At 37.1% G+C, this 12025-nt stretch overlaps 2 protein-coding genes across 2 annotated transcripts in view; one reads left to right on the forward strand and one right to left on the reverse strand.

Annotated features, from left to right (window-relative positions):
- The first annotated feature begins 410 nt into the window (after positions 1-410).
- On the forward strand, positions 411-1018 carry LOC120350568. The gene has a single exon (XM_039424514.1). It carries the CDS (start codon positions 603-605, stop codon positions 957-959), a length of 357 nt encoding a protein of 118 aa, XP_039280448.1. The 5' UTR covers positions 411-602; the 3' UTR covers positions 960-1018.
- Positions 1019-5719: 4701 nt separating this feature from the next.
- The window catches only part of LOC111043612 (protein FAN), a 29118-nt gene continuing 22812 nt past the window's right edge, over positions 5720-12025 (reverse strand). Inside the window, exons 14-17 of the mRNA XM_039422888.1 lie at positions 10517-10755; positions 8235-8506; positions 6990-7149; positions 5720-5995 (exon numbers count right to left, since the gene is read on the reverse strand). Coding sequence (XP_039278822.1) covers positions 5901-5995; positions 6990-7149; positions 8235-8506; positions 10517-10755 — 766 coding nt within the window. The 3' untranslated portion in view covers positions 5720-5900. The remainder of the gene's footprint in view (positions 5996-6989; positions 7150-8234; positions 8507-10516; positions 10756-12025) is intronic.

Here is a 12025-nt window from a genome sequence, read left to right on the forward strand (position 1 = left end):
CATAACATACACAAACATATCACTTTGGAACATTGCCAGTGGAGGGGAGCGAAGCGTTACAAAACAAAGCTCTCTCACACAGACACGAAAGAAGGAGAATGCTGCTAGGTAGTGGGAGAGATTAGTGGAGGATAGAGCATCGGACCTCTCCGTCTTTGAGAAAGAGCCGTGTTAAAATAAATTTATCTCGCACTTTAGACAATGTTAAGTACATCAATATTATTCCTATTCCTTACAATATTGGTTATTCATGTAAAGTACATTTTTCGAACAACTGATGAATTTGCAACTTTCTAATATCGATCAATTTAACCTTCAATATTTTGCATACAGACAGGACACACTCTATCGCAATCTACAGTACTGAAGAGTAGACATCGATGTTTGTAGGAGGAAATTATCGATGTATCGAGAGTCGACAGTCAAGAATCGAAACTGAGTTTTGGATTTGGAGTATAATAAAATATGATAATTTAGGTTAGAATTAGACCTGTGAAAGTGTAAAAGTGAATAAGTAAAAAGTGAATTCCAAAACAAATAATATTTACTAGTAAGTGAAATTCTTAATTCAAATATTTAACAAAAATTTATCTTAGCTCGCCATGAAAAATACAGCGACTGTTCTTAAAAGAATCAACTATCCGACAACTCCTGTGCCGTTTGAACAATATCTTCCCTTGAAACTAAAAAACTACGTATCTGGTAAAGGAGAAAAATCTGAATCACGGAAATGTACTAATGAAATGTTTATTCTACTTGGCTGTTTGAGGAAAAACGAATTTGAAAATAAAGAATGTCTGAAGGAGGCCAAGCAGTTTCAAGATTGTGTAAATTTTTTTGCTGAAGAAAAAAAGAAGCACATCGAACTAGTCAGGACTGGATCTTTGACTCCTGGTGCCAAGAAACTAACCCATAAGCAACTTAATATCCTACTAAAGAGATACCCAAATCCGCAATGAAAAATTGTAATATATTGTTAGTGTTGTTTCTTCATTAAAACAGAGGATTATTGTAGTAGCGTTTCTGTCTTGCTTTGTTGTTTGAAACCGGTACGGGGCTCAAGTTGAGGGCCTAATGATATTTGTTATATAATATACATATTATGTATATGTAATGATAATTATATGGGAATCTAGACCCTACAATATCTTGACTTATAGAATGATTTAATAATAATTAATGTTCTTTAACTGACTGCACTCAATATATGGGCCGCGGAATCAATGAGACAAAAATCTGGTGTGGCGCATCACACAACAGTTCTTTCCGTTATGATAATTGATCACCTGACGCTATAGTGTTCACGCGCATCTAAAGTCTACTTTTAAACAAAGATCTGAGCCAGCTGGTGACAGGACAATAACGCTGGAGACACACGAGGTCTGCCATCTCTTCATAGTGAATCATTTACAGTAATAGAATCAACAGTCGCCAACAATATTTGCAATTGGATAATCACATTAATTTTTTTCGAATTTCAAGCTTATTTTCAATTGTAGGTGAAAATGTTACTGAACTTGTAGAAAAAATTGTAGAGATTTTCATGCTCAATCTTTTCCACTCGATTTTTTTTTTGTTTGTTTAAATTGTATCTAAAGCCTGATAATTGGGAATCTAAAATCAAACTTTGCATAGATGGGGCGGAGCTCCTGAAATTTTTACAAATATGGGACTTGTGGCAGTTGATAGAGCTTATCAATGACTATTTTAGGTATAAATTTAATCAAAATCGTTGGAGCCGTTTTCGAGAAAATGGCAAAATCTCTGTTTTGACAACATTTTCTCCATTTTAGCCGCCATCTTGAATTGCATTTGATCGAAATTGTTCGTGTCGGATCTTTATTGTAAGTATCTTAAGTTCCAAATTTCAAGTCATTCCGTTAATTGGGAGATGGGATATCGTGTACACAGACGCACATACACTCATACACATAAAGACCAATACCCAAAAACCACTTTTTTGGACTCAGAGGGGACGTTGAAACGTATAGAAATATATGGGGTATCTTATTTTTTTTCGGAAAGCAATACTTTCCTTACCTATGGTAATAGGGCAAGGAAAGTAAAAAGTGATTACATGGTTGAACCCGTCTTAACCTCCTTTATTGATCTTGATCTATGTATCGTAGGTCCCAATGCTGGATTCCGCGGCCCATATAAAGTAGCCCTATTCAACATCTGAATGTGTTAGAAAGATTAATGACAAACATCAGGTTGGTATTTTAGCCTATTATACAACCCGTTCAGCTATAGTGTGGTCTACGTTATAATGGCAGTGGATAAAGATAGAAGAATATCGATGCCGATTCTCTTCATTAATTAATTATATTTCAACACTGTCAAAAACATAACTCGTATCGTTGTGGACCTAGAAAAGTATAGTACTACCGACTTTGTCGAATGATAGACAAGGATAGCAAAACCAAAGTTGATCAAATACTGTCATTATAACGTGGAACTCACTATAGCACAGCCTTCTCTTAAGACATATTCCCACATACCGTACCTGGATTCCATTCTCGCAAACAATGCTAGATTGGTATGGCATTGTAATATTCTATGTCACGTCATACATGCTATATTCCCATATATCAGTGAAAGTGGCCGGCACAGTAAAAATATAATTTCTATGGCCCGGTTGCACAAAAGCCGGTTAAATTCTAACCGTAATTAAATATACGAGAGCCAATCAGAGAAGGCCTTTTTGTTAAGACGGCTTCTCTGATTGGTTCTCGTGGAATTAATCACGATTAAAATTTAACCGGCACTATGAGTTTTAATTGGACTATTCCTACTCAAGCAGGATGAGCAAGTATGAATAGTCTAATTAGATCTTATGGGAATAATAATGAGTAGGTTCTGGGAGGACCAGATCCACTGCCCCTGGTGCACCACAAAATGGCTGCCAAACCAGCTTTTTATGGTGCACCAATGGTGTTCCCATGGGATGGCTGACATGAATCGATCCATGCAGTTTGGCGAGCACTTTTGAAATCTATTTTATTGTGTGTAAACACTGGAGCTTGTTTGGTCTCACACAAATGTATGCTATGTCTTACAAAACACAAACATGCTTATGCTCTCAAACAAACTTAGCCTATGCTCTCTTCTATTCTACAATTAGTGTGAGTAAATTAATTTATTTTATGTTCATGTCCTTATGTAATATTAACAAAGCGTTAATATTTACAATTTCCCAATCAACGCCAAGGCATTTTTGGATAGATCCCGTAATGAACACATACATAACTTATTTTAATAAGATAGTCATACCAAACTGAGAGTTAATTATCGATAATTTCATACAAAATAAACTTACCCGCCAATAATGAATTTTCTTCCTCGTTCTTTATAATGGGATATAATATATTTTCAAAAGAATAAAGTACCTCATATTTCCTTTGTTCCTCCATTCTTACTTTTACCTTTTTCGTAGGCACCTACTGTTCACTTCCTATGACGCTAAAACTTTTGACCAATAGGAGCTCTCCGGTTCCGGTTAGCTTTTTGTGGATCATATGTTTCCGACCGGTCCATGAATTCTGCACCGGTGCAGGATAATCAAAGATGGCGACCGGTTTATGAACTGTCAAAAGCTCCCATGGAACGCGGTTAGTCTGCCCCGGTGCACCAGGGGCAGTGGATCAGGTCCTCCCAGATCGTACTCTCTCACGGTACCGGTGACTGATACTGATAGAGGTTGTGAGAGTCTGCCTTAATTCAACGCCATGCCTACCTAACCAGTTGGCAACAGCGTAAACTTAGGTCTTAGTTTGTTATGGCAAAACGAGTAGCAAACTACCGCATCAATTCAGCAGCGGATTGCAGTGACAGAAAACGCCGCACATGCAGCAAATTGCAGCGGCAGTCTAACGTTGCAGATACGGACTTTCGCTACAGTATGCAGCATGTGAAGTCACGTATCGGCAGTGAAAATGAGCAATAGAAGAATACTGTCATTCATTCTATTTCAATTAGCCTATTCTGCCGCATGGCACGGCGTAATTCTGCTGCAGTTACGTGCCCGTCAGGAAGGACTTACCAGCTAAACTCATTTTAACCCTAAAATGAAGAAACAATGGAAAAATGTCTGAAGCAATTTTAAACTATTTTGGACTTCTTAACTTCTCGCTTTTCACTGTTTCTTTCAACTCTCGCTGGCAGTTGACTGAATCAACATTACTACGGTGGATATAATGTCCTCATGCGATGCCTTCCTGGGCAGGACATTCTTTTTGAGGTGGCTATGTTAAATAGACTTGTAGATTATTACTTCGCTGTTACTAGTTTCCAATAATATCAAATTTAAATGTACCAATAATCATTATTCAAACATGTGTAAATTTCAAATTTGCTCATGAATGAGCATGTTTTATTGTCAGATCCGACTGATTTATAACAGAAATGAGGCCCATTAACGGGTTAAGGTGTAATTTCTTAGATTTTATATTCACGTGATGACTCTAAACACGCGTCTCAAAACGCTTGACCACACGTCTGTTTTAGCAGCGCGTCTAGTCACGCCTCTAAGGAATTGCATCTTTAAATTGTATATACGGGTGAGGTGGAACTTCCGTCTGGGACTCCCAATCAATAAACGCCATACGAATATTATTAATGGATCATGATAGAATAATACTCTATGATAAAACATTCAAGTTTTCAGTTTTGAAAAAATTAAACACCATCAATACAAAAAAATTAAGGATCAAATTATAGTAGCGGAGCGGAGAATATTGAAAAATAATGGATGTATTCATAGTGGAGTGGCGAAGAAAGAAGGAGGCAAAACACTAGGGTATGTGAACGCAGAGTGCGGTCAGGTGTTCTGAGTTCCGCGTTCTTGGAAACTGAGTAGGCCTATTTGAATTAGTACGAATGAGAGATAGAGAAACACTTATCACATTATTAAATTGATACTAAAGCTACAGATACTAGCTCTCTGTCTAATAGTATCTTGTTTATCTTCAATTATTGAGAAATCAACCTAAAACGCTTTAATTTGACCACCGTCATGTTGTTCATATAAAGAACTTGGACCGCAGAACTCGGAACTCCTAACCATTCTCAATGTGCACACACCCTTGGATGCATTATTTTGAACACTGTCAGCTATCTTTTCCGCTCCATTATGCTTTGACCCTACGGTCCCAACCACAGGCCAGAAGTCTCAGTTGGCACGTCAGAACAGGAAGCTCTCCGATTGGCTGATTGGGTCGTCGAATCAAGAGAAAGTTGTCGACTCGTGTGGCTTGGCCCTAAGTGTTAGGATGAACACGATGACAGGGTGTGACTGAACTAATACAGTTTGAATAAAAACGTGTGACCTATTCCAGACAAATATTATTAGCGTGTCTTTATTCGGATGTGTCTCAAGGTGCAATTCCTTAGCGGCGTCTGGAGACGCGTGTCTAGATCCGCCGCGGCTACAGTGCATAACCTATAAATTTAACCATATAGGTTGAGAATCTAACCATAATAGATTCTATGATTCATTAGATATGAATCGTAAAAGCAATATAGTAGCCAACACTTCTTGTTCATTTGCTGCCATAACGTTTGTAAAACATAAAAATCCAATTAATCATAGAATCTAATGAATTTATCAGTTATGTGCTCTAGCCGTGGCGGCTCTAACTGCGCGTCTCGAGACGACGCTATTGAATTGCACCTTTACAGTAAATACCAAAGAAGTAAAAGTAGAAAAAATTATTCATGGTTTAATATTGAACATTTTATTAAATAACTGAGAAACAAACGTCTCGATAAAATTAAAATCTTCAAGATGATAACGTGTACATTATAAAAAATATAATATCAACATAATTTAAAAAATCAACAGTAGATATTTCATTTAAAATACGATATGCCTAATGTTAAACTTTCAGATGGCCTTCGAATTAGTTCTGCCATAAGATTAGCCTGCGATCATTGCTTCCAGTAATTATATTAACATTTTCGCCTTTATCAAACACTGCCACTGCAGAAATTGCATCTGCAAAAAGTAAATCAAAAGTTTCAAAAACTAACTCTGAAACATCACAAAAATGTTTTTAAGCTCGGTATGTTATGTTAGTCATTGTTGTTCATATACACAACATTCACATGAAATTGGTAATTTAATCAATTCTCATTGTTACCTTACTATATGAATTTTGGTGATAGAATATCACTTCTCAACCAGCCCTATCTTCATAAACATTTTTGTGCTTGTGCTAAAGGCCGCCAGAGTTCAAGACAGAAAGAGGTAGATGATAATGCAATTTCATTTCTTGAGAACATTACTGTTTAAATGGAGAGCGTTCTTGAGACCGTTTAACTGGAGAGTCAGCTCCTGAGTTTAAGTTCTAGTCTGCTATAGGAGGTCCACGTTATAATGGCAGTGTTTGATTATTTGATATAATTGATTATTTTAAACGAGAATGAACCGTTAATATTAAATCAATAAACCTCTATTAGCCACCGTATATAGAAGGCATTGCCAAGACAGAGGATCGGTAACGTTTTTCTCCTATCTTTCTCCACTGCCATTGTGACGTGGACCTCACTATAGTTTGTAGGTTCTTTTTCCAGACAATCAAAAAAGAAGTTGAATTTGAGACAATTTGCTACTTCTGGAACGAGTTTAAAATAGTGATGAGATGAATATGAAAATTATGAAAAACCAAATTGATGTTGTCACTAAGGCTGGCCACCAACGACAGGACATGCATGATGAACATGTGTGTACATCATGCATGTCTTGTCGTTTCTGGCCAGCCTAACACTTTTTAGTAGCAATGAATAATTGCTAAAAAGTGTGACACACATTTAACCTTAAGTATAACTGATAATATAGCTATTGAAATAGAAAACTTCTCAAGTTTTATTAAAAACTTATTGGAAACAAATTGATTAAACCCTGAAAAAACAATCTATAATAGGCCTGGATACCAAATTAATCTTCAATAGAAGATTTAAATAAACCCTTGTCAAATACGATTGCTTACCTTTATGGGCATCGATTTGCTGCATTAATGACATCCTTACAAAATCCCAAACAAATAGTCTTCCCCTGCTTCCACCAACAACGAATATGCTCTCACTTAGACAAAGGCACCTGAGAAAGTTCAAAAAACGGTTACAACTCTGTGAAGATTGAAGTGAACAAATTCAAGGTTGACATCAAAATACACGTAGTAAATAAATACAGAGGAACGAACATAAGATGAACTCGAGCTTTTCAATGGATTTTCGCGAAAGAGAAACGTTTATTGAATTATCACCCCCTGGGAAGGTTGCTTCCCTTGAAGTTTCCAAGTTACAATTCAGGGTTAGTCCTGAAGGCATGCATTGATGATGCAGCTGAAAACTTATAACTTTCATTTCACTCACGTTGTAGAAAAACTGAAGAAATACACAAATAATATTGGATTATACAACAAATCGGGGAGTCCGATCTCACTATGCAACAAACCTGCAAAACTATAGAAATCAATCTAAAAATACAGGAACATTATAAATTTCTAGTTTTTATAATGTAAGTCATAATTGATGATAAAATGTAAATAATTGATTGTGCAAATGAATAGAAACAATGACCAATCTAGAATCATTTTTACATAATTTTTGGATAGTAATAATAAAAAGTAGGCAGAAGAGACCTCATTTCTGCCACGTTATTTGAATCACTCAATAGATTTTTTACAAAAGACCAATCTATTCCGACAGGTTTGCTATCGAATTCAGCATTTTAAATAAGTGGAAAGCTGCTTCAAGTTGAAGCATAACTTGACGCGACAGAATCTCTGAAGTAAAAAATCTCTTATTCTAATAATAATAATACCTTTATTTGAACAAATAGACAAGTTAGAACACATCTAAATATACGAAATAATAGTAGGTTTTTAACGTGCAGAATGACAGCTCAAGGCCTTTGTAAGTTGCACAAGTCAAAAATGAAAAGAGAAAAAGTTCAGGTACATTGAAATAAATGTCGTTGAGTTGCTCAAAATAACAAATAACTTTGTGTCGTGAAATTGTGACGTGCAAATGAACAGTATAGCAATTTTCCAGCATTAAAAAATATACTCTGTAAGAGACTTAAGATTTGCTTTAAAAATCTTCACTGGCACGTAAAAGTCCATTCTTTTAGAAAGTTTATTTGCACTTCCAATGCTTCTTTCTACTGGCGCTGTGTAGCTTCGTATAACGAGTTTGAACACATGAAACCGTCTAAAATGTCGAGTCGGTACAATCAAGTCGGTTCCACGTTCACCAACGGTAATTTGACCATGGAGGCAAGCATGTATAAACATGGCATCGATCTTCTTCCTCCGCCATTCCAAGTTTTCCAAGTCTATGGCCAAGCACAGCTCCCTGTAGGATAAGTCTTCTGAGCCTGGAATGAAGTGTCGCATCGAGTACTTAACGAATTTCCTCTGTATCCCTTCCAGCATGACAGATTTGCAAAGTCTATCCCGGTTCCAGATCACCGAGACGTATTCCAGATGACTTCTCACAAGTGCTGTGAGACACATCAGTGTATTGGCATTTTGGAAATCCACTCGAAATCCACCTCATGATGCCAAGCTTCTTTCTAGCCTTGGCCACAACTGTGAAGTGAACAGTAACTTGGGATCAAATTGAACTCCCAGATCCTGAACACTATTTACTCTTCTGACATCTTCCCCTTCAATCTTGTATGTAGTATAAGTGGGACAGTTTTTCTGGTGAATGTCATTGCCAATGTCTTTTTAGTATTCATGGACATTGAATTTTCCCTTGACCATTTGATCACCTGATCAATATCCTGCTGAAGACGTTGTTGATCTTCACTAGAGTTTATATTCCAGAAGACTTTCAGATCATCTGCATACAGGAGGGTTTCACATTTTATATCATCCACTATATCATCTATGAAGAGATTGAAGAGCAGGGGTCCAAGATTAGAGCCTTGGGGAACACCAGATAAGGACTCAAACTCAGTAGACTTGCAACCGTTGTATTTTACATGAAATTTCCTGCAGTTGAGGTAAGATGAAATCCATGTTGTGAGAGCATGGTTAAATCCAAAACCAGCCAGTTTATTGATGAGACGATCATGTGGCATCTTATAAAATGCTTTTTCCATACGAGATAGATTACGATAACCTGCCCACGTTGTTCAACAAAAGGGCCAGCACTTGAAAGAAAATTCGCCAAATTGGTCACTGTTGAACGGCCTGATATAAAACCATGCTGATGTATACTTATGAGTCCCTCAACATTCCGATAAATGTGTCCATGAACTATCATTTCCATAATTTTGGCAAAATTATCCAAAACTGAGATTGGCCGAAAATTTGAGATATCATTGGAATTTCAGACGATGGCACAATAACAGCAGATATAACACATAGAACAACATCTGCATGGAACAGATGGCGCGAGCTAACAGGTGTCCTTTGTGATCCAAGAATGCCCATTAGAACAAAAGGCAGGGTCTACAAAATATGCATACGACCGGTTCTACTCTATGGAGGCGAAACATGGGCTTCATTGAAAACACATGAGCAAAAGCTTCATATCACGGAAATGCGCATGCTGCGGTGGTCAGGAGGAGTTGGCAGGGTGATGCACTCTCGGCAGTTATATTTAACCTGGCACTTGATGTTATTCTTAAAGCATTGCAGACAAGCGGCAGTATTGTAACAAAGTCCAAGCAAGGATATGCGTACGCAGATGATGTGGTGCTTATATCAAGAAGCGAAGCTGGTGTGGTTGACTTGCTCCAAACTCTAAATAATGAAGGTAAGAAGTTGGTAAGGCGTATCATGGGATCAGTCAGAGCAGAATATGGGTGGCGCATTAGAAATAATGAAGAGATTGCCAATTTAAAGGGACCAGAAGATATAGTACGAGTTATCAAGGCGCAACGGTTGAGATTGTTGGGGCATGTCCAGAGAATGGATAATAATTTGTTAAAAAGTAATATGATTAGTACGCGTAGAAGAGGAAGGCCCAGGAGGAGATGGCTGGAGGATGTGAGGGCCTATTTGCGTGTTTTGGGCGTCAGAGGATGGGAGAATGTGGCGGAGAGGAGAGACGATTGGAGGCGAATTGTGCAGGAGGCCAAGGTCCACATTGGACTTCAGCGCCAATGAAAGTGAAGTAAGTAAGATGAATATAGGACTGAGTTTATATATCTAATCGTATATCAACACAATAGGCTTATTTATATGAACATATAAAAGTTTATCATGCACATTCCTTATTATTTTGTCAGTTTGTGCATTAAAACATTAGCTATTTATCAATACTGTAACTAAAAGATTGTTTGAAATCACTATGAAATGGATGTCAAATTCAAAACACATTACATCTACTAAATCAATTTTCTAAAGTATTGCTTGGTTTCAATTAGTAGTCTCCATATATTTTTTCAAAGGCACAAAAAACGAATTTTCATACATCATAATCCTTGATGAATTAGAATTTGAATGATTGTTTACTGAATGTTCAAGATTAAAGCACGTTATAAAATAGATTAAATCTTACCAAGAAACTGCTACTGCAGTAACTTTGGAGTCATGCTCGAGCTGAGCTACTAGAGCTGAAGCTGGCTTAAGCGTTTTATATGGATTGATGTCGGCAATATGCCAGATTCTCACGCAGCAGTCCCACGACGCTGAGATTAGATAGTTATTGCGCTCGCACCACAGCAGACAACTGATTGCATCCTCATGCCCGTTCACCTGGTCGATGGTTCTACCACATTCGAAGTCGTACACCAAACTGCAAAAATTTTACATTCACTAAGAGATTCCAATAAAATTATCATTATCGGATTGATTCAATTAATTTTAACACATACATTTGAAAAAAACAATTACAAAATGGAAGTCATAGTGTGTTCCAAAAAGGATTGGGTTTCAAATAACTATATTTTCTCTATTTCTAGTTAAATTCTATAACTTCAATTTTCAACATAGCTCTTTTTTACATGACTAAGTTTGTCAAGTTAAACTTAAGATGGCGTCATATTTAATACAAGTAGTACAATAAAGATCAAGGTCTATGCATGAATCAAGCCACCTTATAGAAAGTTCGAGACTCAATCAAGATTTACAACAGGTTGGCACAGAGAATCAGGGATTTAGAAGCAGGCAAATTTGCAAGGACCATGAAGACATGGCTGGAAGAGAATCGTCTCTATTCCTTTGATGAGTTCCTGGGAAGCTCATTTGAGGACTTGATATAACACTAGCAAGATGTGACACTACCAATCCAGGATCCTGGTCATAGTCAAAGCGAGGGGTAATAAAGCACCGATGATTGATATAGTCTTCACTTTTGTGAATTTTTTCACTGTGAATAGTAATTGACTGGGGTGTCTTATGAACACACCCAGTTGTAATGACACTGTTAATGTTAATTGTCAGATTTTCATACAACGACAGAATATTAAATCAAGTACTGGTCCTTTTCTAGTACTTACAAGTTCGACGATTATTCTTAAGATATTATTAAAATATTTTGGTGAAAAAACCAGCTATTTAGGTGAATCGATATTGAATAGAAAGAATAGAAAGAGTCCCTATGCAGAGGAGAAAGAATATTATCATCCCAATTCATAAGAAGGGTCCCACCACTCAATGTGATAACTATAAATCTGTATGCTTAACCCAGGTGGTCATGAAAATGTATACAAGCATACTTGAGAAAAGGCTGCGCAAAGTGGTGGAAGAAGATTTGGAAGATGAACAGGCGGCATTTAGACCAGGCAAACAAACTCAGGAGCATATCTCCTCCCTTAGAAGTATATGTTCAAAATTTTGGAGAAGGGAAGGAATGTGTATTTGACCTTTCTGGATTTGAAGGCTGCCTTTGACACAGTTCCAAGGAAGCTAATATGGAATGTGCTCAATAAGAAGAGAGTACCACGAAGCTAATTAAAGCAGCTATTATTAGTGTGAATGAGGGAATGGTGGCAAGGGTCCGCACGGGTGGAGGAATGTCGGAAGAGTTTGCAGGGTGACAGCCTCAGCCCACTGCTATTCATACT

The sequence above is a fragment of the Nilaparvata lugens genome, chromosome 3, assembly GCF_014356525.2.
Source record: "Nilaparvata lugens isolate BPH chromosome 3, ASM1435652v1, whole genome shotgun sequence".
In the NCBI taxonomy this organism is placed as follows: domain Eukaryota; kingdom Metazoa; phylum Arthropoda; class Insecta; order Hemiptera; family Delphacidae; genus Nilaparvata; species Nilaparvata lugens.

Coding starts and splice junctions, on each gene's coding strand:
- LOC120350568 (XM_039424514.1), top strand. CDS start 603: ATGAAAAATACAGCGACTGTTCTTAAAAGAATCAACTATCCGACAACT.